At 41.2% G+C, this 26117-nt stretch overlaps 1 protein-coding gene across 1 annotated transcript in view; it reads left to right on the forward strand.

Moving 5' to 3' along the window:
- LOC132819159 (dihydropyrimidine dehydrogenase [NADP(+)]-like) overlaps positions 1-26117 on the forward strand; it is a 744611-nt gene that overhangs the window by 534723 nt on the left and 183771 nt on the right. The window contains exon 14 of the mRNA XM_060830572.1: positions 9906-10070. Coding sequence (XP_060686555.1) covers positions 9906-10070 — 165 coding nt within the window. The remainder of the gene's footprint in view (positions 1-9905; positions 10071-26117) is intronic.

Below are 26117 nucleotides of genomic sequence, written 5' to 3' on the forward strand. Positions count from 1 at the left end.
GTAATCTAATCACAATCTATTGCACCTATATAATCATTATTCACCACTGCGTTGATATCTTTCTTTATTTATAAATCTACCTCACCTACTTTTTGCTTTATGCCAGCTCTTCTGGAAAGTTGAATACCCTTGAATATTACTTCTCAATCTTGGTCATCCTGTAATCATAACTCTGTAATAGTTATCAAGTCATGTTCATTTATTTCTATTTGTGTAATCTTGTTACAAATGGTGTGTGTATTCAGCAAAAGAGTTTTAGGATTTGCCTTTTTGCCATTATTACTTATTCTGGTCCTAATTTTAGCTACACACTACTGTGTGTATGTTCCATTCCTTCATGTCATACATTAATTGTTGTTCACCTTTTCACTACCCTGAACCTCCGTTGTCTCGTTTCTATTTGATTCTTTTTTTCAAATCGTGTGAAGTGATTGAAAAAGCAATGCCTTAAAAAGTCCCATTCAATTCAACAAGTTCCTTAGACAGCACCAATATTCCCTGTAATTCTGGAACAGTACCACGATTGCCATGCATGCAACAGCGGAGTGGCTGCGCACATGCGGAAATGTTGGACAGCATCTTTCAAACCCATGACCATTACTATCTAGAAGGACAAGGGCAGTAGATAAATTGGAACACCATTGCCTACAAGTTCTCCTCCAAACCACTCACCATCCAGACTTGGAAATCTATTGTCATTCCAAACCCTTGCATTTGCTCCTTAGTGATATTATAGGTCTACCTGCAGTAAATGGACTGCAGCAGAGCAAGAAAATTGCTCAACATCATCTTTTTAAGGGCAACTAGGAATAGGCGATAAATGCTGGCCCAGTCAGCGGCATTCCACATACAGGAAGAGATCATTTGGTCCATCAATTCAAAACCAACAGTAATCATTCATTTGACACTAATTTCATTCTTACCAAATTATGTAAAAGCATAGTTGATAGAACATAAAATGAGTTTATAAATGTCCTTATTTCACTGCCTAGTTAAGAAAATATATTATGCTTAGCCAGCTTTTTCCTTGCTGTAGATAATTCATACTGGTTTATTTGTAGCAATTTGGCTTGAGGATAGAGTGAAATGATTTTTCTGTAAAACCTAGGGCTCGTTCTGCTTTCAGAACTGCTTATGCATGTGTTAAAAACACAAGCTGTGGCCTTGCTGATCAAATCTGTAACACACTATTTGCCTGATAAGCCAGATTTCTCTGCAAAAACAGTTATTTCTCTTCTACCTCTGATATGCTGAAATGATAAAATATACAGATGTAAGAAACTATGATTTATCAAGTAAAGAATAATTCAAGTTGCAATTCAAATGCGGTGTAAAATTTAATGAAGGAAAAGAGAAGTATGTGCTATGTTACAATTTTTCATTCACTGGAAATATAATTTCAACTGCCTGTATGTCACAAATCATTTTGCACAATTTTAGCTATGGGAATTTCTGGGTTTACTGGAAAATCTGTACACTTTTCTGTGTGCAATTCTGCAAAATTATCCAAATATGCCCTCTATTTATTGTCCAATCAAAGAGGACAATAATTTAACTATGTTTATAACCTTGAGATAACATATGATATTTAGGAAGATATGTCTTTGGCACTGGCACCTACAGTGTGTTATTTTCTGGGCAACATAAAGACAACAGACAATTTTCATTTTGTATGAAGTACAATCAGTTACCAAAGAACATACGGTGTTTTGAAAATATAATGAAGTTTCTTTTTAATGTATTTGTCACAGCTTTTATCAGTCAGCACTTTTATCTGTAGCACTTTTTTCTGGGTTAATGGAATTTGGCTCCTATATTTGAGGAATTGCACGTAAAATTAACATGGCTTCAACAAACATTTTAAACCAGTTACCATGTAAATCTAGCGTGAAAATTATTTCAGCCTATAAAATGCCAGCATTTGACAGATACAAAGATAAATAATCCTGTATTGTGGTAACTGTACGCTTTATCAAACATATGCAAATCAGGACTAATTAGCACTAATTAAGGTTATTTTTGCCTATCTCTCTGGAAAACTGTCTAAATGTTATGCAATCTAGTTAGCACACTGATTATCCTAATTGTTTTATATTGCTTGCTTCTTAATTAAAATATGTAAATTGTAGTTAATTGGTAAATAGTAAAAGAGTTAGCTTTGACTCATCAGCAAAAAACAGGGTTTGTACACTCAATGGATAGCAATAGATTTTACAGAAAGTTTGGAAGCACTGTTGAAATATTTTTAAATGATTTCTGGTGTAACTTCATTAGTAGCCAGCTGGCTATGGCATGATGTTTTTTAAAAACCATAAATATTCAAAAATGAAATACAGCAAATGATCAGCAATATCTTCCAGCCTGTCCAATTGCTGGTGAATGACATTAATAACATGCGCTTCATTCCACACCTTCGCTTCCCTCTCTGCCATTCCTTACTAAAGTCTGTGGGTCCAAACTGTCTATGATAGCTTTGGCAAGATATTGTATAATGTTCTTTTCCTGCAGAAATTTCTATCGTAGGCAGAAGTTGCCATTAGATTAGATTCCCTACAGTGTGCAAACAGGCCCTTTGGCTCAACCAGTCCACATCGACCCTCTGAAGAGTAACCCACCCAGACCCATTTCCCTCTGACTAATGCACCTAACACTATGGGCAATTTAGCATGGCCAATTCACCTGACCTGAACATCTTTGGACTGTGGGAGGAAACCCACGCAGACACGGGGAGGATATGCAAACTCCACACAGACAGCTGCCCCAGGCTGGAATCGAACCTGGGTCCCTGGTGTTGTGAGGCAGCAGTGCTAATCACTGACTCACCATACCGTTCAATTCCCTGTATCTATTGTTAACTGGCACACAATATTCTGACAGAATTCCCACAATTTACAACCCCTTGGATATTGTTTCCTTTGATGTAACCTAGACACAGATAACTGAGACCAAGCCTCTCGTGACAGAGGGTACCTAATTGATCCACAGGCAAGCTTATTCAATTGAGGTACTTGTTGCCTGGAAAATGGTTGTCCATTTCTTAAGTGCACCTATCCATTTGAGGAAATTTTCTTCTTGTTTGCTTTGCAACCAGGGCCAGATGCTTCCTGGGTAACGGCTAACTTTCAACTCTCATAAACAGCAAGTATTCTTTACAAGCAGTGTGGAATCGCAGTGGAAATTCATGGTTGAAGAGCATCAAGGAAGGATGAAGTCAACTGACTATTATTGAATGATTTTTGTTTCATGAATTGAATAACTTGTCACTTGTGCTCCACTTGACATCATGGAGGAGCGGGTGGCTCCACAATGAGCTCTGACTCCACCAATGCCCCCGTATCACAGTCCATTCCAGGAGTACCAATTCAGTATCGTCTCACTGCAGCTGAAGCCCAACATCTCAGATTCCGATGCTGACCACAGATGCAATACTCTCCTGATCCCCTCATCTCCCTGCCTCCACATCTTCACAATATTTCCTACAGGTCTCATGCGAAATGTATTTCTGATGACGTGCCAAACGAACTGTAGCCCCAGTCATGGAACTGAAACCCTGTTTCAGTGATTGTAAAGTCAGCACATTTTCAGTCTATGCACCACCAGCAACCTTCAGACTGCAATTGGGAATCAGTATAGCATTACCCAAAGAACTCTCTGCTCAGTTCTCAACTCCATCTTCAGAGGGTCTGAGGAATTCAACTGCTTCAGAATGTACCAAGGATTCTCCAAAGTTCAAATTTTGCACTATGAGGTTGATTTAGTGGAGGTAGTAATTTTATCTGGATGAGTATTTAAAATGCCCAGAAACAATAGGCTGTGGACTGAGTGTAGGTGTGTGGCTTTAGTGTAGTTTGATATTTGTTGATCAGCATAGACGTGGTGGACTGAAGGGCTTGTTCACATGCTGTATTACTCATGGCCCTATTTTCCAAAATGTTAATTCCAACATTGCATTGCGCAATAATCCTGTAGTTGGCTACAGCAAAAAAATTAATGTTATTGAGATTGGTTTTGAACTATTATGATGTATTCATTACAAGGATATCCAATTGCCAAGGTAGACAGAGATTTACTTCTGGATAGAATTAGGCAGTAAAGTTATAACGTTTTCTTCATGGCTAATGAAACTTTCGCATCTTAATATTGTAAAATAAGACTCACTAACTCTAGAGTGACTATTGAGGGGACTAACGGCAGACTGAAGGCAACGTTAAATTGACTTGACAAACCTGGATGGTCACTGCAGTATAATTCTACACAAAACATTCTTGCTGTGCTTTCAGATGGGACTGCAGATATGGTCTCAGAAGGAGGTGATCTAGACTGCTAGAGAACATGGAGAACATAGATCTCAGGCACATGTAGGAGTATGGGAGCAGGAGTAGGCCTTTCAGCCCATTGAGCCTGCTCTACCATTCAACATGATCATGATCGATTGAACACTTTAGTGCCTTTTACCCACATTGTGTCCATAACCGTTTATGCCATTAGTAATCAAACATGTATTAACCTCTACTTTAAATATTCGCAAAATCTCAGCTTTCACAGCTCTCTGTGACAAGGAATTTGCCGCTTTAGAAATTTACCACATTGTAAAAACAGCATGCCCATAACGTTGTCTTATACACAACATTCTATGTTTTAGACAACTCACAGAGTCAGAGAGCTGTACAGCATGGAAACAGATCTTTCAGTGCAACTCATCCATGCCGACCAGATATCCTAATCTAGTCCCATTTGGCAGCAGTTGGCCCATATCCCTCTAAATCCGTCCTATCCATACACTCGTCCAGATGCCTTTTACATGCTATAGTTGTGCCAGCCTCCATCACTTCCTCTGGCATCTCATTCCATACATGCACAACCATCTATTGCCCCTTAGCCCCCTTTTAAATCCTTCCCCTCCCTCTGCAAACCAATGCCATCTAATTTTGGACTCACCCAGCCCAGAGAAAAAATCTCAACTATTTACCCTATCCATGCCCCTCATGATTTTATAAACCTTTATAAGAACACTCTTCCGCCTCTAACGCTCCAGGGAAAACAGCCCCAGCCTATTCAGCCTCTCCCTATAGCTCAAACCCTCCAACCCTGGCAACGTCCTTATAAATCTTTTCTAAACCCTTTCAAGTTTCACAACATCCTTCCCATTGGAGGGATACCAGAATTGTGTGCAGTATTCCAAAAGTGGCCTAACCAACGTCCTGTATAGCTACAACATGATCTTCCAACCCCTATACTACTTGGCTTCATTTCTCCTGGCTTTGTGTCTCCCACATAGCTTTTATACTTCCTGTTAGTGCCTTTCAATTTGGATTACCCCTCAAGTTCCTCTTCTCGTGAGAAGCTAATTTAAACCAATTTCAACAGCACCAACAAAACTCTCTGTGTGGTTATCAGTCCAAATCCCCTTAAGCTGTAACCCGACCAGTTTGTGCAGATTCCACCTGATCCCAGAATTGATTCCAATGTGTCAAAAGTCTGATGTCCTCCCTCTTCTACCAGTTCCTCAGCCATCAATCAATGTGCAATCAACCAATCCTTCTGTTCTTATGATTGCGAGTATGTGGCACTGGGAGTAATCCTGAGACTGCTGCTCTTGAAATCATCCTGCTTTTTAATTTCCTTCCTAACTCCCTCAATTCTGTTTTCAGAATCTCATTATTCTTCCTGTCTACGTACAGAGGAACCTCAATTATCCGACATTTGATTATCGAATATCGAATTATCCAGCAAGATTGCAAGGTCCCAGTGCTTGGCTAAACTATGTTATCCGGCATTCCATTATCCGGAATTCAATTAACCGATCAAAATATTCTCCGCCCATGTCCTTCAGATAATCAAGGTTCCTGTGTAGTTGGTACTAATGTAAATCATGATCAGATGGGCCAATGGGCCTAGAAGTGGCAGACGAAGTTTAATTTAGATAAATGTTAGGTGCTGCACTTTGGAAAGGCAAATCAGGGTAGGATTTACACACTTATTTATAAAGTCCTGGGGAGTGTTACAGAACAACGAAACTTGGAGTACAGGTTCATAGTTCCTTGAAAATGGAGTCTCAAGTAGATAGGATAGTGAAGATACTTTCCTTTATTGGTCAGAGCATTGAGTACAGGAGTTGGGAGGTCATGTTGCAGCTGTACAGGACATTGATTAGGCCACTTTTGGAATATTGTGTGCCATTCTGGTCTCATTCCCATTGGAAAGATGTTGTGAAACTTGAAAGGTTCAGAAAAGATTTACCAGGATGTTGAATAGGCTGGGGCTATTTTCCCTGGAGTGTCGGAGGCTGAGGGGGAACCTTATAGAGGTTTATAAAATCATGAGGGGCATGGATAGGGTTAATAGACAAAGTCTTTTCTCTGGGATCGGGGAGTCGAGAACTAGAGGGCATAGGTTTAGGGTGAGGGGGAAATATGTAAAAGGGTCCTAAGAGGCAACATTTTCACACAGAGGATGGTACGTGTATGCAAAAGGCTGCCAGAGGAAGTGGTGGAGGCTGGTACAATTGTAACATTTACAAGGCATCTGGATGGGTGTATGAATAGGAAAGGTTTGGAGGGATATGGGCCAAGTGCTGGCAAATGAGACTAGATTAATTTAGGATATCTGGTCAGTGTGGATGGGTTGGACCGAAGGATCTGTTTTCGTGCTGTATATCTCTATGATTCTATGACTCTATGACTCGGTGTCTACGAGCTGATTCTTCTCTTCTCTGAAAGGATATCCTGCAGTCACTTCATGATGTCCTTGACAATGGCACCAGGGAGGCAACACACCACACCTGGAGTCATGTTTACTGCCACAGAAATGCACATCTGATCCTTGACTTTATAAACCTCTGTCACTGTTTTCTTACTCTCCTCATATGGGTACAGCCCAGAGGGCACAGAGTGCTCTGTCACAGAGCTGCTCAGGACAAACATCAACAAAACCATTGCATGTATCTCTCTCTAGACCTTTCTTAATAAGGCACCTTCCAGAATGACATGGGTGGCAGTCTGTTTCCTCCCTGCAGCCACTTCAAGGGCAGCATGCAGTGGCGGAGAGAGTCTCAACATACATGAAGAATCCGCACCTCTAAGTGATGCTGACTGCTTGGCTTAACTCCTCATCTCATCTAATGTACTGATCCTATTACATATTATCAGTGCAATTCCCCCTCCAACTCAGAGATGCCGACTGCCTGTTACAGGATTAATATTCAGAAAAGCCTTTATTCATTCGTCGTCGTCAGCAGGAAAGTTTCTTGTAACTAAAATGCCTTTAAACATACTGTGTCACAACCCAATTTTTCTTCATTCATTGCATATATAAGGATGTTCTTTCCAGGGATTCATTACCTCAACCAGTCTCATTGAACAACAGGCCAAGTCTTCAGTTTCTCATGGAACAAATGTAACTGTAGTAAAGGATTTCAGGTAAAGGAAAGGAAGCCCTGAGATGGTAGGCCTCTTTAGACATGACCTGAAGATCAAATGCCAGAGGAAATCAAAACAGCAAAAGCTTGAAAGGCTTGAGGCAGCAACTGTGGAAAAATAAACATGGGATTAATGAATCACACTTTTCGTCTGAGATTTACAGCATTTTCTGATCTTATTTCAGACTTCTATCGTCTTTTGATTTTTCTTTTGTTAATTTGGTGTTATTGTATCATCCAACATGGAGGAAGAGCTAATGAAGTGGTACTAAACAAATGATTTTAGGTGAAGGAGTTGGAAAAGCTATTGGTCACTCATGCACTGTGAATGAAGGCTTGTTATTCATTGAAGTGGACCTCTGTGCCATATCACTAAAATGCATGCCATCAGTCAGTTTTCACTTCCTTCCAGCTTCTCAAGCAAACTTTCTTTAAGTATTCAAGCCATTTTCACCTTTTTTTTGTCATTCCTACTTTTGTTCTTCATCTTCATTAAGGTCAATGGAAACGAAAGTCAGGCATCGTGTCAAAACAATGTGCTTTTTGGACTTTTGACTTGTGTTCCCATCAACACTGAATTGGACCTGTTCTATATTTGAACATGTAACTGGGTTCCTAACAAACCAGTATATCCCCTATTTTAATATACATGTGGGCACATTAAGTTGGAATGCACAGTTTTCAGTACGATTTTAACACCCGTGGTATTCTTGAACCAAATATCTTTCGCAAGACTTACTTAATTGAGCAACTAGGAGAAAGTGAGGAGTGCAGATCAGAGTCGAAAAGTGCCCCCTAGAAAAACACAGCATGTCAGGCAGCATCCGAGGAGCAGGAGAATTGACATTTCGGGCACGACCCTTTCATTAGGAATTCCTGATGAAGTGCTTACGCCCGAAATGGTGATTCTCCTGCTCCTCAGATGCTGCCTGATTTGTTGTGTTTTTCCAGCATCACACTTTTTGACTTAGTTAATTGAGGCTAAATAAAAATTTCAGGAGAAGCTCAGCAGGTCTGGCAGCATCTGTGGAGAGAAAGCAGTGACACTTCTTCAGCTCATTTAACTTGAGCTTAGTATTTAAGTGATTCAAAACAATAAAGAAGGACAAATACAAAAGGTGTGTATTTTGAGTGTAAACATGTTCACAAATTCTAAATTTTAAGATTGACATAATATATATTCATTACAATTTTCTTATAAAATTTTATTACAAAATATTTTCCTGTACAACAGTGATATATTCAAGACGCTTGTGAGCATTATATATTCTATTTCGATTGCCACTTTTAAGCATTGTATTAATATTATAGTTACTCTTCATGTAATTTTAATCCTTAAGATCTTTTGCTTCTACCACTAACAAATTAACTTTTTACTATGATTTTCAAGTAAGGTTAATGTTAAAGTTAATTTAAAAGTTAAAGTAGTAATTCTACATGCCATTTGGTCCTTTAACTGTCAAATTACAATACTGAAGTGGATTATATCACAGTCTCTAACCTTTTAAATGTATGCAGAGCATCAGCATATTGGGAGATGTATAATTACATCTTGGCTTATTCATAGAAAACAGGTTCAAAATCATTTTTATCTTTGAATGCCTGCAGGTCTTTGAAGTGATTGCTAATGTTTGAACTTTTCTCTGTGATTTTATTATATCCCTTTATCTATAATTTTCTTCATAATGGTAATGTCACAGAATATTATGCATAGATAATATATACAATCTTTTGAAGAGTTGAATTATTTTTAAAAACTGCTTAAGCTTTCATTTCCTTATGTTTCTCCTTTTTAAAATCTAAACACCAATCAGATGAAAACTTGTAAGGTTAATTATACATCAAAGTTTATTATAAGAGGGATTTGTGATTTTTTTTATACAATAAAACACCCAACAGGTAAATCTAAAACTATATTTTCTCTAAATGTTTCTTGCTGAACTATTAATTGAAAGATAGTGTTACTAGTATTAATTAAGGCAAAGAATAGCAGATCAAAGCAGTTCATGTCCCAGTGCTGCCTACTACTGTACACTGGTTACATGAGCTTCTGGCTGTGCCTCCACATGATACCCTGGGTTTGAAAGCCATAACCTATCTGGTGTACTCTTACAGTCAGTTTTGTGTGAGTTTAATCAAAGAGTAACACATAAGCCTATGCCTATTTCTCAGCAGTTTCCATGACGTTTCACTGGGGCCAGTTATCCACAGACCCTTTTGAGTCGAATGTATCAACATCATCTTAAAGGGATCAAAGAGATCTCCCACAATGCCCCTCATGTACCCCTTCCACCCTTAGACCTAAGTGTTCAATTTCATAGGCTAATTTACATAAGAGCCTGGCAGTTCAGTAAGCAGCCATTTTTGAAGGGGAAAGTTAAATACTCAAAAAGAAAGAGGAAATGTGAATTATTGGATTAGGTTGCAGCACTCTTTTAACATTGATGATGAAATGGTTCTTTACTGATATCATGTTTATATTTGATAGGACATAGTGACCAATATTTCTCCAAGAATTTTACGTGGAATGACCTCTGGCCCTGTCTATGGCCCAGGACAAAGCTCCTTTCTTAACATCGAGCTCATCAGTGAAAAGACATGCGCATACTGGTGCCAAAGCATTACTGAATTAAAGGCCGATTTCCCAAATAACGTGAGTACCATAACATTGTTTGAATTTTCCCTTTAAAGCACGTCTTGCACTTACTTCATATGAATTGAAGGTGCACAAAACTATGAATGATTATCTTGGCTCACAACCTATGACTGTTATTAGACTTCATTGCACTTAATGTTCGATGCAATACTCTGACAGATTTCAGTTCTTCAGGTTCTTTTTCAATTGCGTAGCACAGGATTCCAGCTCCCATTTGTTTTATATTGATGTATTATTACCTAAAATGCAAAATAAAGATTAGATTAGATTACTTACAGTGTGGAAACAGGCCCTTCGGCCCAACAAGTCCACACCGATCTGCCGAAGCGCAACCCACCCATACATATACCCCTTACCTAACACTAGGGGCAATTTAGCATGGCCAATTCACCTGACCCGCACATCTTTGGACTGTGGGAGGAAACCGGAGCACCCGGAGGAAACCCACGCAGACACGGGGAGAATGTGCAAACTCCACACAGTCAGTCGCCTGAGGCGGGAATTGAACCCAGGTCCCTGGCGCTGTGAGGCAGCAGTGCTAACCACTGTGCCACCGTGCTGCCCTAAATCTGGGAAGTAATCCTGTGAGTGAGACAGCATTTGTTCATCGTCTCTGGATTGCAGAGAGGATTTTCATAATGCTGAGATGTTACCGAAGAAGATAATAAACACCAGTGTCATCCCAGACACTCTTGTGAGTCTTGCTGTTGAAGCCAGTCAAACAGTTAAGCAGTCAGGCACTTCAGTTGGCTTACCTTGATTCATTGCAGAATTTTAAAATAATCCTTTCTTAGAAGAGTTAGCTAGTAATTTCTGGTCGATTCAATTCCAGTAGAAGTAGTTTTACATGTTGCACTCCATATAACCAGTTTAAAAGCAGCTGCAACACTTGTTACTTTTTAAATCATACAAAGATACACTAGAATAGGGCCTTTTGTGATCTGAAACATGACCAGCCACGTTTGAAAAGCTGAAGTTCTCTAAATATGGATTATCTTATTAGACAACAGCTTAACAGCCATGAGATTATTAAACCTAACAGGCTTGGATATTTCTCATTTCCCAGGTGAAAGTGCAGACTGCAGATGCTGTAGATTAGTGTGGTGTTAGTGTAGTGTGGCCCTTCTTCAGGAATGAAGGGCTCATGCCCAAAACGTCGACTCTCCTGCTCCTTGGCTGCTGCCTGACCTGCTGCGCTTTTCCAGCAACACATTTTCAATTCTGATCTCCAGCATCTGCAGTCCTCACTTTCTCCTAGAAGATTGTGGGTATGCCAATTTGCTCGATTTTTCCTAATCAGAGATGGTGGGAGTTTGAGGGGTTAGTTGATTGTGGCTTCATTTATCATTCAAGGGAGGTCATCAAGAAGGAATCTGCTGCTGTCTATATTTGTAAAGTCTCTGTGAGGTTTAATGCTCTCTGAGAGTTTCTAGGGGCTGGATCAAACGAGGCATAAAAACATAAACAAATGGTCATTCAGTTGTCCAAGCTTGCTCTGTAATTCAGTTTGGTCATGGATGATTGTCCAACTCAGTATCCTGTTCTCGGTTTCTCCCAACATCCTTTGATCGCTTTAGCCCTAAAAATTATATCTAACTCCTTGGCCTCAACTGTATTTTGTGGCAAAACCACAGCTTCACCACTCTCTGGGGAAAGAAATTTCTCCTTATCTCAGTCTTAAATGGCCTACCCCTTACCCTTAAACTAAGATTGCTGGTACTAACTAGCTGGGTCTGTAGTAGGCGCAGGCTAAGCAAGACCTTAAGAAAGAGAAAGCCCTCAAACTTTATTATCTTCTGAATGAGATCATATAGCCCCAAAAGAGAAGAGTTTCAAAAGGCATAATGATGGTCTAGTGTTGTCCTCCAAATGCTAGAAGCTATGTATTACACCAGCAGAACCAAACATATTGAAAGAGAAAAGCTAATTATGATATTACCCCACTTCCAATTCCACTGGACAACTTTACCAGTGCTTCTTCATTACTTGTTTGTTGCAGAAAGAACTGCTGACAATCTTTGCCATTGTGTGAGGAAATCTTTCACCACTATTTTGGTAATTAGTCTTTCATCCTACTACTGTCAGTAGTTTGAGGGCAGTACTTCTTCGCAATAATACGGGACTAGTGGATGCATTTAGCATTGCCAGCGCTGCACCATCTCTGATTAGGAAAAATTGAGCATATTAGCATCTAAATGTTCTAAAGACTGGTGAGCACTCAAAGAGGTAGTTTATAGTCTGCTAATATGATTAGATATAGGCCCTTCAGCCCAACAAGTCCACACTGACCCTCCAAAGAGTAACCCATCCAGAACCATTTCCCTCTGACTAATGAGCCTAACACTATGGGCAACTTAGCATGACCAATTTACCTGATCTGCACATCTTTGGGCTGTGGGAGGAAACCGGAGCACCCAGAGGAAACCCATGCAGACGCAGAGAGATTGTGCAAACTCCACACTGACAGTCACCCGAGGCTGGAATTGAACCTGTGAGGCAGCAGTGCTAACCACTGAACCACTGTGCTGCCCATCTAGAACAGCAGAAGTCACACAACACCAGGTTATGGTCCAATAGGTTTATTTGAATACACAAGCTTTTGCAGTGCTGCTCTTTTCTCAGGTGACTATAGCCTGGTGTCATGTGACTTCTGACTTTGTCCACCCCAGTCCAACACCAGCACGTCCACATAATGCCAAGAACAACAGAACAAATATTTCTGGGCATTTCAGTTGTTTTATAAATTTTGCTTGACAGTAGTTGCAGTTTTACAACATAGGAAGCACATCACTGAAGCAGTGCAAAACTGCCTCCTTTGCCTGATCTTACCCACCTTCTGAGGACCCCCTCACTCGCCTCCAACACACTCCATCCACTTGGATGTCCCATGCTGGCCTATTACCCGCCCTCAACCTCTTCATTTCCAACTGCCGCTGAGACATTAACTGCCTCAACCTGTCTATCCATTTCAACCTCTCACCCTCACAACGCACTGCCCTCCACTCCCTCTGCTCCAATCCTGACCTCACCATCAAGCCAGCAGATAAAGGGGGCGCAGTGGTAGTCTAGCACACTGACCTCTACACCGCTGAAGCCAGATGCCAACTCGAGGACACCTCCTTCTACCGCCCCCTCAACCATGACCCCACCCTCCATCATAAAACCATCATCTCCCAGACCATACAGAACCTCATCACCTCAGGAGATCTCCCACCCACAGCTTCCAACCTCATAGTCCGGGATCCCCGCACTGCCCAGTTCTACCTCCTTCCCAAGATCCACAAGCCTGACCACCCTGGCCGATCCATTGTCTCAGTATGCTCCTGCCCCACTGAACTCATCTCTACCTACCTTGACACTGTCCTATTCCCCCCTAGTCCAGGAAATCCCCACAGACTTGCAAGTCACTATCCATGCCCTCCACCTCCTCCAAGACTTCCATTTCCCTGGCCCCCAACGCCTCATCTTCACCATGGATATCCAATCCCTCTACACCTCCATCTGCCATGACCAGGGCCTCCAAGCCCTCTGTTTCTTCCTCTCCCGATGTCCCCAACAGTATCCTTCCATCGATACTCTCATTCGTTTAGCCGAACTGGTCCTCACCCGTAACAATTTCTCCTTCGAATCCTCCCACTTCCTCCAGACCAAAGGGGTAGCCATGGGCACGCATATGGGCCCCAGCTATGCCTGTCTCTTTGTTGGCTACGTAGAACAGTCCATCTTCCATAGTTACACTGGCACCCCACCCCACCTCTTCCTCCGCTACATTGATGACTGCATTGGCACCACCTCATGCTCCCGCGGGGAGGTTGAGCAATTCATTAACTTTAGAGACTGCAATTTCCCTTCCCATGAGGTTAAAGATGCCCTCCAATGCATCTCGTCCACATCCCGCACCTCCACCCTCAGACCCCACCCCTCCAATCGTAACAAGGACAGAACCCCCCCTGGTGCTCACCTTCCACCCTACCAACCTTCGCACAAACCAAATCATCTGCCGACATTTCCACCACCTCCAAACGGACCCCACCACCAGGAATATATTTCCCTACCCACCCCTTTCCGCCTTCCGCAAAAACCATTCCCTCCGTGACTACCTGGTCAGGTCCACGCCCCCCTACAACCCACCCTCCCATCCTGGAACCTTCCTCTGCCACCGCAGGAGTTGCAAAACCTGCGCACACACCTCCTCCCTCACCTCCATCCAAGGCCCTAAAGGAGCCTTCCACATCCATCAAAGTTTTATTTGCACATCCACCAATATCATTTATGTATCTGTTGCTCCCGATGCAGTTTCCTGTACATTGGGGAGGTTGGACGCCTACTAGCAGAGCACTTTAGGGAACATCTCTGGGACACCTGCACCAATCAACCACACCGTCCTGTGGCCCAGCATTTCAACTGCCCCTCCCACTCAGCCGGTACATGGAGGTCCTGGGCCTCCTTCACTGCCGCTCCCTCACACCCAATGCCTGGAGGAAGAATGCCTCACCTTCCTCCTCGGAACACTTCAACCGCAGGGCATCAATGTGGACTTCACCAGTTTCCTCATTTCCCCTTCCCCCACCTCACCCCAGTTCAAAACTTCCAGCTCAGCACTGTCCCCATGACATGTCCTGCAGGCCTATCTTCTTTTCCACCAATCCACTCCATCCTCCTCTCTGACATATCACCTTCATCCCACCCCCATCCATCCATTGTACTCTTTGCTACCTTCCCCCACCCTCCTCCCTGTCCTATCACCTTCATCCCCTCCCCCATTCACCTATTGTACTCTATGCTACTTTCTCCCCACCTCACCCTCCTCTCATTTATCTCTCTACCCTTCAGGCTCTCTGCCTGTATTCCTGATGAAGGGCTTTTGCCCAAAATGTCGATTTTACTGCTCCGCGGATGCTGCTTGAACTGCTGTGCTTTTCCAGCACCACTCTACTCCAGAATCTGGTTTCCAACATCTGCTGTCATCTCACCTCACCTCACATTATAATAAGAATGGCATGTGGCATTAACAGCTTGCTTCACTTCAAAGCGTATCTGCTTTGGATAGACTCAAAACTGTTCGTAGTACGGTAACAGTGCCACACGAGAAAGACTGTTGCCCCCTTGGTGTGTGCAAATGAGTTACCATCACAAAATAAACTGAGGTCACCTCACTTTATAAACTTGTTGTTGGCCCTTGTATAAAGCATGTGATACTGTAGGAGAGTCATAGGGATCAGACCCAGAAGGTCAGCCATCCAGCTGATAGATGTTGTGTCATGTAATAATTCTCTTTCACAAGAAACATGGTAGAGTGTTATTTGCCATGATGAAGGGGCTACTGTGGATGATCAATGGAAATTGGCCAGTAATTGGGAGTGTGCAAACACATGCTTGATCTTTCATTTCCATTCCATTTTGTTGCAAACCTTTCATTATTTTGAAATTGGCAGACATTGGAAAACAAATCACTGTAAAGGGAACCACACAGAATTATCCTTCAGTCCTCTAACAGATGAACAGTATGTGTCTCTTACTGAACCTAGTTCTTCTGCTTCCTTTTCCACCAGCGATTAGCTCCCAACTGAGAAGAAAGGCAAAACTGCAACTGCCAGTTTAAGCCCCAGTGTCACCACATCCAACAGCCCAGCTGCTTAGACAACTGTTTCCTGCACCAGTAGTAATATGAACCTATTGGCACTAGGAACATATGGAGCTTAGCATTCATGTGTCTGGCATAAATATTTTAATTAAAAGCATAATCGGCTCAGTTTTTATTTAATTGAAAACAAAAATATAAATCTATTCTGCATGCCCTGTTATATGTATATTATTGCTGCAGTGTGTAGCATATGGGGTTCTTAAGGAGGTTGTCATCAGATCCAGCAACCAACTGAGGTTATATTAAGGCTTGAATTTTCCAAAGGTCAAAAGGGGTAGTGAGTATTACATGCCTGCCCTGAATGAGTGTCTGCAGCATACCAACTGATGCTCTGCAAAGCTACCCTGTAATAACGCACTGTGGGGAGATCTTAAACAAATAACATTAGACTTCATGAACCCCTCCTCCAGGCTTCCACTGGATGGAAGCCATGTCCTTACCTAGCATTTCCAGCAGCACCAGACCCTGGTAGTGGACATTGCAAGGGCTGAAGGAAAACCACCAGGGGAAAAACAGTGATTAGAATCCCTACAGTGTGGAAAGAGGTCATTTGGCCCACTTGGTCTGTGCCAACCCTCTAAAGAACTTCCCACCCAGGCCCAATCCCCCAGCCTATCCCTGTAATCCTGCCTTACTACCATGGTTAATCCACCTAACCTGCACATCCCTGGATTGTGGGAGGAAACTGAAGCACCCGGCAGAAACCCATGCAAACACAGGGAGGATGTGCAAACTCCATGCAGACAGTGGCCTGAGACTGAAATCGAACCCCAGTCTGTAGCGGCATGAAGCAGCAGTGCTAATCACTGAGCCACTGTGCTGCCCATCTCGTTCTCAGATTAAGGTAAATCCCAGGCTTTAGGTGGGAAGGGATTTGCTTCCTAGGCCTGGGAAGTGAGAAGTGGGAAGTGGGTTTTGAAATCCAGGTGGAGAGAAACAAAATGGGGTTAATATCTAGGGGATGTCTTCCACATCCATAAGACAAGTTCCCTCCCCACTGCACTCTAAACACTGTACCTCTCCCTTCCCAAATTTTCCGCAGTTATTTATTAAAAATATTTTTTGAGTCTTGTCTGCCTACGCCAAATATATGGCATGGACAGTGTACCATTGGGGTCAACTGGCTTATTCACAAGATGAATAACCTCTGAATTTTTTTCTTTTAATTAGTGGGGCAGTTTGCCAGTTTCAGTGTCAGGTAGATGTGGTGGGCGGCACGGTGGCACAGTGGTTAGCACTGCTGCCTCACAGTGCCAGGGACCCGCGTTCAATTCCCGCCTCAGGCGACTGACTGTGTGGAGTTTGCACATTCTCCCTGTGTCTGCGTGGGTTTCCTCCAGGTGCTCCAGTTTCCTCCCACAGTCCAAAAATGTGCAGGTTAGGTGAATTGGCCACTCTAAATTGCCTGTAGTGTTAGGTATAGGGGAATGGGTCTGGGTGGGGGTGGGTCGGTGTAGATTTGTTGGGCCGAAGGGCCTGTTTCCACACTGTAAGTAATCTAATCTAGACAACAGATTAGCGAGCCATCATACTCTCATCTCTCGCTGGAAATAGTCAGAGGATCCATACAGTCCAGCCACAAATTTTAGCTGTTATGTTTCCTGTAAAGTATTTTAAACATTTTGTTGCTTCAAATAGCTGATGCTGTCTTATTTATACTCCAGGAAATCTTACAAACATTCAATGGTTTAACTCTGTGTTTTTCAAATGCTTTTTGCACTTCTAATTATCAGGGAGAGTTGGGAAGTATCTGTTATTGTTCCAAAGTTATTCTCCATATACGGTTACTAATTCTTGGCCCTGCTTTCAATTAAATTTCTTGAGTAAGTATTTGAGGTTAGCTGTTCTCACAATAATTTTATATTCAGTGGTACAGAAATGCAGGCAACAAGAAAGTTGTGATTGAGACATTTGTTAGATGTTTTATTTTTAACAGTGAGCTAGTTGATGTGATTTCTTGCATCAAAGCAGTGAGGAAATTGTAAAGTGTTCAAGATTTCAGAACCATGGGTAATCTCTGTACCAGGTTACAAATGAAGCCATGGAATGGTTTTCCATTCCACAGCTGATGACAAAACCTCCAGGTTCCCAGAGTGAGTGAAACTAAAAAACAGCCGAATTTAAGTATTTTTTGTTTTACTCATTGACAAATAAGTTCCTACTGATATGCACAATACTCATAATAAAAGTGTGCAATTGGGATGGTATGGTGGCTCAGTGGTTAGCACTGCTGTCTCACGGTACCAGGGTCCCAGGTTCAATTCCAGCCTCGGGTGACTGTCATTGTGGAGTTTGCATATTCTCCCCGTGTCTGTGTGGATTTCCTCTGGATGCTCCGGTTTCCTCTCACAGTCACAATGACGTGCAGGTCAGGTGAATTGGCCATGCTAAATTGTCCATAGTGTTAGGTACATAAGTCAGAGTGAACTGGGTCTGGGTGGGTTGCTCTTCAGAGGGTTGGTGTGGACTAGTTGGGCTGAAGGGCCTGTTTCCACACTGTAGGGACACTAAAATAATAGAAATCATCGTCTGATTTCAAAGCAGAGATACTTCATGACTTGGGTTCTGAAACTGCTTACTTAAAAAGGAAACAAAATCTGATGCACTCTACATTTCGACCCAGAAGATACATTTTTAGCTGCAGCTGTACTCTGCAAATATGTGTTTATTTTTCCAAAAAAAACACTTGTATTCTTTCCACCCTTTCCTCCATCTATACTGATGGTACTGCTTTTGTAAGGTTATAAATAACATAGAGCTAACTGTATTTAATTGTAAACCTGTCTGGAATTTTGATTTTGTTCCTTGCTATGAAACATCATGTGAGACCATTTGCTTAATTGTTTTCCATGGAGTTACTCATAGTTTTCAGCATAATTCAGTTTCACCACAGGAGTCACTTTATCAGTATGTTTCTGTCAGTGCACTGAACATGTATTTTTATTCAGTAGTCAACTAAACAATATTTCATTAAATTGTTAATTACAGCAGGAACATTTTATATATATATATATATATATATATATATGATTTTTTTTGACGTAGTTCTGAAACCTCCTCATGATCAGTAAGAATGGATTTATAGAATCATTCCTTTTGACTAACAGCTGATATTGCATTATAAATGTATCTTGCATGGTTACATATTCTAAGAAATGTGACAATAAATTGAAGTTTGTTTAACTTAAATACTCCTCTGCAAAACTTCCAAACATGCAAAGTTTGTGAGCATGGACATCATTAATACATGACTTATTTTCTCAATAGTTTGAGGTGACAATGCTTGCCTGAAATTATATGGCTTGATGTTTTATAATTATATGGAAACTGAACCAGACAGTGAAGATTATTCATTCTAGCAAATTTATTTGCAGCAGCAACTTTGAGTTACTTTCTCAGACCAATTAACATCTGAAGTTCCAAAGGCTTATCTTCATTTTACCCAAATTTATCTAAGCAAGAATACAAGTTTTGACCAATAACTCTTTTTACACATTATGTAATTTTTGTAGTAATAACTTGCTGCAGTTTAGTGAATCCCTTCCAGCTGATCTGTGTGATCTTTGGAGCCCCACACAAAAGGGTTTGAACCTTTTTTAAATGCAAGTCAGATTAACCTGAAGGTCAAAGATTAATGTTTCTAAAAATTATTCATATAAAGGAAAATCTTATATAATAGGGAGGCTTATAGGTCAAGGCTGTCTGCAGTCTTGCATTGATTGTCTTTATCATTGCACAGAATCGTCTTATTACGTTGGCACAGAAAAAAAATAAAATTATGGGCTAAAGCTACATTGGTCTCAGTGTTTAATGTGCCCATATCCACCTAATTTGACAGTTTCCACGGAAGAGAATTCCCAAAGAGACCTAATGTTGCTGGTGTCAGTGGATGGCATCAGTTACTTCATGCTTCTTTTAATAAATTGATAACAAGATAATTCCTATGCTTTTCAGAGACATGACAGGATTTCAAACTGTTAACTCTCTCATTAATAGTACTTCCCAATGTGGGAATAGGTGGATGCAGGGGATTGTATCATGTCCCATATTTTTCAATTTATTGCAAGAGAATGAAAAATCTTTATTGTGGCAAAGTGGAGTAAAATTATATAAAGGCACCGTCTTAAAGTAATTTAATAATATATTTTATGACTGTTTCTGTATAAAAGCACGTTGAATAAAATGGTTAATTTTTTTAATTTTAAAAATTGCAAGATATATTTTCCCTTAAGTTATTTTATGAAGGGAAATCACATCCTGTACTCTGGGTATGTTGTTTTCATATGGAGGGCTCTACAAAAAGACAGTTCCATCTCCAGAATGACTTGTAATCTTTCTATTTTATTATAGCAATTTATACAACAAATGTGGAAGACAATAATATTGACTAAAACAGATTGATGTGCACAATTCAATATTTATAAAATAAAGTTTTGACATTGATAGTTTAGAAAAGGCTAGTTACTTAGAAGTTAATGATATCAAAAGAAAAATATTGCTTGTCTCCATTTTTCATTTTTACTTTAGCTCCCGTACAGTACTTCAAGATCGGATCTGAGCTTTTACTTTAAATTCTCCAAATATTATTAAACAAACAGTGAGCTTCGACTGAGTCACACTGCAAGGTCCAAATCACAGCTAGGATCTGGTCAAAGTGACAGGCTCCTGCCAGCCAGCTGAGAAATTGACAAGAGACCCTTCCTGCCTCTTCCAAAGGAAGTTTGCTGAATCGAACATTGGCAAACAAGCCAGCAAGCCTTCGCCTGACATTAAGGCTTCTGCCCGGAGAGAATAGTGAGTCAATCAGAGTGCCAAGAGGCATGATTGCCTTTCAAGGGGCACTCTGGGAGTCCCAGGACAACGGAGTGATTTTCTGTGGTCAGCTGACAGTCTTGGGTGTGGGTTCATGAGGAGAGGTGTCAGTTGGGTCAGATATAATGGCCCAAACTCCAATCTCTCAATCATTGCCTTCGGTTAATCTGTGAATGCCCTCACCTCCCCACCCCAGGAGATGACACGTGAATAGTAGGATTTTAGCTGCCTTCAACACAGCAGAGTGACAGGCCCACCAGAGGCTGGGTTAATACCAGCGGCTGCAGGATGAGGCCCTTAAATTGTCATTAAATGACCACTTAAGGACCGTGATTTGCAATGGAGTGGGAAGGACTACCACGATCTTCCTGCCCAGACCTTGACTGCGGAGAAGGCTATGCTGTTTGAATCTACTCCTGACCTGTGTGATTAAGTTTCTACCTTGTTTCCAAGCTTAATACCTCCAGGAATGGAAAACCCTGCCCACCAAAGGGTTTGAAATGTTCTTTACTCAAGTGAAAGAAAATGTCATTTTTAATGAAATAGTGTATTACCCCTTCATTCATTCATAAATGCATTTGTTATATCTAAACAAAGCTACTCATGTGAAGATTTTGTTGCTGATCCACATAGGCTGAAAACTTGACACCTGCTATTATTCGTGGAGAGGTTGTAGTGGCCAAAAAAGATGTGCAGTTCTGGTGTGGAAGAATTATATGTATCCTTCTTGTACTATTAATGTGATGTAAAAACTTTTCAAATATGGACATATCAGTTGTCATAATCACGCCTTTCCACAAGTTTTTTATGTCATGAAACATGTAAAATATCAACAAACAATAACTTTGTCCTTTCCTACTTCTCTAATCTTCTCACAGCCCACCTCGCCCACAAATCAGGCACTATGTTAATTTGCCTGTTGAGCATCCCCAAGTTTATTTGCTCCATCATTGGTGGCTATGCGTTTTAAAGGCTCTGTAGCCTCTGTTTTCCTTTTGAGATGCTGCTGTTAGAAGCTTGCAACTTCCATCTCTCTGACATCTCTGAGTTAATACTTAAAAAAAGTTTCTCTTCATTTCATGAGTATAATGTAGCATTATAATATAAATGAGAATTCATTCTTACATTAGTCCACACTAATGCTCTGAGGGCCTACATCCAAATCCCAATTCAGAAGATGATTTAAATTAATAAAACAATTGAAACAAGGTCTCAGTGATGATGACCATGAACTATCATCAAATGTCATCAAAGCCCACCTAGAAAAGTGATGTCCACGTGAATCGAGATCCACAGTAATGTGGTTGGCTCTTAGCTATCCTCAGAAAAGGCCCAGCAAGCCTTTTGTCATCCATCTGCCTATTTCCCCATATTTCCTTCTAATAGCTTGATGGTTGAGGCTCAAGCTGGGACAATGTTTTTTTGCAAAGTCATTCCTCTAATAGTGAAGTTTGGCTTGGTTTAATGTAATCAAGTGGTGAATAAAGGGAAAAAAAACCCAAAATGTTTATAGATTATTACACCATCAAAAACGGATTGACTGAAACTATTAAAATTCATCCAATGAGAGCAATTTTCTATGTGTCTCACCATGCATCCTGTTGAGAATACACTGAAGAAAACACTATACTTTTTTCCCAGCTCAATATTTGTTCTCTCTCGAGCTTTGTCCTGCATTTTTCACGGTGACTGTTTAGTGTTTTACAATTTTATTTTGGCTTGCCTTTCAGTCTGGATAATTGATGTGTTACCTCCTCTTCTAGGGTTCTTAAAACTTCAGATATTTATGAACTTCCTTTGCAAAAATATAGCAGCTCCTCAGGCGACTTATTGGTGGTTATATTTTCTGCTTGGAAATGTACTTTGACACTTAAGCTCTCAATAATTTCAACAGCAAATTGGAAAACTTTGCTTGGTGCGGTATGACATTTTTTACCCACCTTTCCCACCTCTGCAGTGTCGGAAGAATTAATTTCCCAAGTCAAATGAATCACTTCCAGTAGTTAACGCTGCAGAGTCTGCTTAACCACAGATGATTGATTAGTGTTTTCACATTTAATAATTGCTAGAAACTAGTTGAAAATACTTTAGCTTAGCTTTGCTTCTCCTTTGTTTTGAATTTTCTTGCCACATGATCACCTCCATTACTGAAATTGTTACTGAACCCACAATAACTAATTACATTGAGGGAAATAGCTGATGGATGTCCACTTTATAAATTTTCAAAAGCACAGGTTGCTAGCTAGCAATGTTTCTGTGGCATTCTTAGATTTTTCTCCAGGGCTAAAGTGAAAGATTGCATTAAAACTGAAATCAGACCCCAAAGTACAATTCTGTGGCGTATATCAGGTACAAAAGCCAGTCTCTTGATCCATAGAGGTTGTTAATATGATGCATGAAATCATATAGGTTAACATCAGCCTCCTTGACTGAAATCATAGTTCCCTTCACATGAATCCATCAGCCTTGCCATGCCTGTTTGAACAAGGATTAAATGGATGACTCTCTTGAGACTGTAGTTATGCACCTGCTTTATTACTTTTGTCATTGCGTTCTTTAAAAAGAAATGTCCCATTCAGTGTGCATCGGATACAGGGAGGTGTCTATTATTGCTGCACAGAACCTCCAGGAAATTATACATGAGTGATACACACCATTTACTTCCATATCAAGAGGATTTCCTGAGTCCTTTTGGATCGCTCTGCTACCCTCACAGAGACAGTGAGAAATTAATCATCATAGCTCTCCACAAAATCAACAGACATCGCAAAATTGCTGCTTTGATCACTGCTGCCACTTAGAATGAACCAGAACAGTACTGTTGACCTGGCAGTGACATGATTTATGTTGAACAAAAATAGCTACAAGATATTGTGTATAGCTTCAACAAGCTCAAACAGGCATGGGATAAGGTAAGGGTTAAACAAAGTTCATTGCAATGCATTTAACAGAATAAACACAACATTGTCAGTACAAGTCATGAAGGCTGATTGTATTACGTCCAAATGTAATCAATTTTAGGTTTTCAGTCACATTTCTTTACGACTAAGAAATAACTTGATACAGGACATTTGCTCCCTCCCTCCACTTCCCTCCCATGCAGAATGGTTTTCAAATGTTTTTATGCATTAATAGTTACTGTGGAACAAAGTAGATGTTGGTGTAGGATGCACAGTCACACTGTCTGTGTTTCCACTCCTGAAGCAAGAGTGCAGTATTGGGAAAACTCCTGACTTTGCACACTCAATTCAGAGAAAAGTGCCCTGTTCTTCGTTTATGAGGCAAATGATTCCATGAGTTGAGAACCTTGCCTCCATTGACAGTGCAGAAATAGATACACAAGTATAACGTTAGGCTGTGTGAATGGGTTGCCTCAGTTGCTCTGGTACTGTAAAGAAAAAGAATAGAGCAAAAGAAAGTCCTCCTACTATCATCTTCACATCCCCTCACCCCCTCCCACTCTTCTTGTTTCTTACATGCCATTCCATGGCCATGCATACACGCCATGCCAGCTAATGCTCCATCCCCACATTATGGTCCTTCATATCAATCTGTTTCTAATATCCACTCATTTGGCTGCCAAAATCGTGATAGGTAAAAACAGTGACTGCAGATGCTGGAAACCAAATTCTGGATTAGAGGTGCTGGAAAAGCACAGCAGTTCAGGCAGCATCCGGAAAGCAGTGAAATTGACGTTTCGGGCAAAAGCCCTTTTCCAGCACCTCTAATCCAGAATCTCAAAATCATGATATCAATCTATGTCCCAATGCCCATCTATTAACATCTCATTCTTCCTAATTTTATTTAAGTGCAGTTTGTTGCTTTCCCAGAGAGAAGACAAAAACTAGACATGAACGTCCAGGCAGGTACCTGGTGATTGCAACTTCCTGGGTCTTCCCAGGGTGACCTAAGCCAACCTAGTCAGCTCAGGACATGGAAATTTGTATCAGCAAACTGTTAACCAGGCAGCTCCTCATGTTTGGCAGCAATGAATGGTCCAGTTAGAATACTTAGAATCCCTACAGTATTGAAACAGGTCATTTGGCTCAACAAGTCCACATCGACCCCCTGAAGAGTAACCCCCCCAGACCCATTCCTCTGCTATTTTATATTTACCCCAAACTAATGCACCTAACCTACATATCCCTGAACACAATAGGCAATTGAACATAGCCAATTCACCTAACCTGCATATCTTGGGATTGTGGGAGGAAACCAGAGCACCCAGAGGAAACCCACACAGACACGAGGAGTATGTGCAAACTCCACACAGATGGTTGTTCGAGGCTGGAATTGAACCCGGGACCCTGGTGCTGTGAGACAGCAGTGCTAACCACTGAACCACTATGCCACCCAAAACAGTGAGTGTGTGGCAACACAAAGAAGATGGTGGCTCTTATCCTTGCAGAGGGCAGAAGGCCATCAACTTTCTCGTGGCATTGCTGCATTCCTGATAAAGGGCTTTTACCCAAAATGTCGATTCTCCTGCTCCTCGGATGCTGGCTGACTTGCTGTGCTTTTCCAGCACTACAGTCTTAACTCTTATCTCCAGCATCTGCTGTCCTCACTTTTGCAGACAGTGGACACAGCCCTGACCTGGATGGCTACTTCAAACCAGGCTGGCAGTCTTTGAGTATGCCTAGTTAGTGTTAGAACTTGGTACCCTCGGCATGAACACCAGAATGTCCTCCCACTGGATCTCAAGCCCTAATCTGAATGCACCTCCATTATTTTCAAGAACACATCCCCTTACTTGAGTGGAGACAGATTCTCTATCCAAATAGAGGAAAAGTCATTAGTTCAAGAGGACCATTGGGCTGCTGTCTCACTAGAGAAAGACGATTAGTGGTGGGTCATCATGCCTCAGGCGAGGGTGAGTTTTGAGTTGGAGGGACCTCCATGGTGACTTCTGCTAGTGTGAGTATTGACCAAGTGCAGTTGGTGTTGCTCGGCATCGCAAACTAGCTGTCCAGCCAGTTGATCTCTATCAAAATAAGGGCATTGTTAAAGTTGCTTGGCTAATCAGAGTCTTTCTAGCTTGGAAGAAGCAGCAGGTTGACATAGAAGGTGAATAAGAAAGAGGGTGCTTCAAAACAGAGATACCCTTTCTCCAACACAGTAAAGTTATTTGTTAAAAGATAGATTTAGCAGTCTAATGAACTGAGGGGGCTCATTGTGTGTTGTACAATTCCTAATTAGAACAATTTGCACAAGTGCTGGTGACATTTTTGCTTCTGTGACCCTAAGGAAGGAAATCAAGCCCTTGTATCTAGTTCTAATTTAAGATTTTGATTTGCAATTTGAAAAAAGGTCAGAAGTCACCAGTATTCTTCACTGCAGTCAGAAGAACGCTGAGCACTCACTTGGCAGATTTAGCAGGTTAGCCTCAAGGGCAGTAATCACTTTCGAAAACAGTAAGGTTAGCGATTTGGAGGGTGACTTATACTGCAATGTGGATGATGAAAATTACCCACACACACAGAACAGAGCAAAAAGAATGGAGCCCAGCTTTAAAGACAGGGGAAATAATTAATTTGCAGAGCATAGGGAAACTGACAGAATGAGCAAGTGAGTCACATTACTAAAAC

The sequence above is a fragment of the Hemiscyllium ocellatum genome, chromosome 9 (assembly GCF_020745735.1).
Source record: "Hemiscyllium ocellatum isolate sHemOce1 chromosome 9, sHemOce1.pat.X.cur, whole genome shotgun sequence".
In the NCBI taxonomy this organism is placed as follows: Eukaryota; Metazoa; Chordata; class Chondrichthyes; order Orectolobiformes; family Hemiscylliidae; genus Hemiscyllium; species Hemiscyllium ocellatum.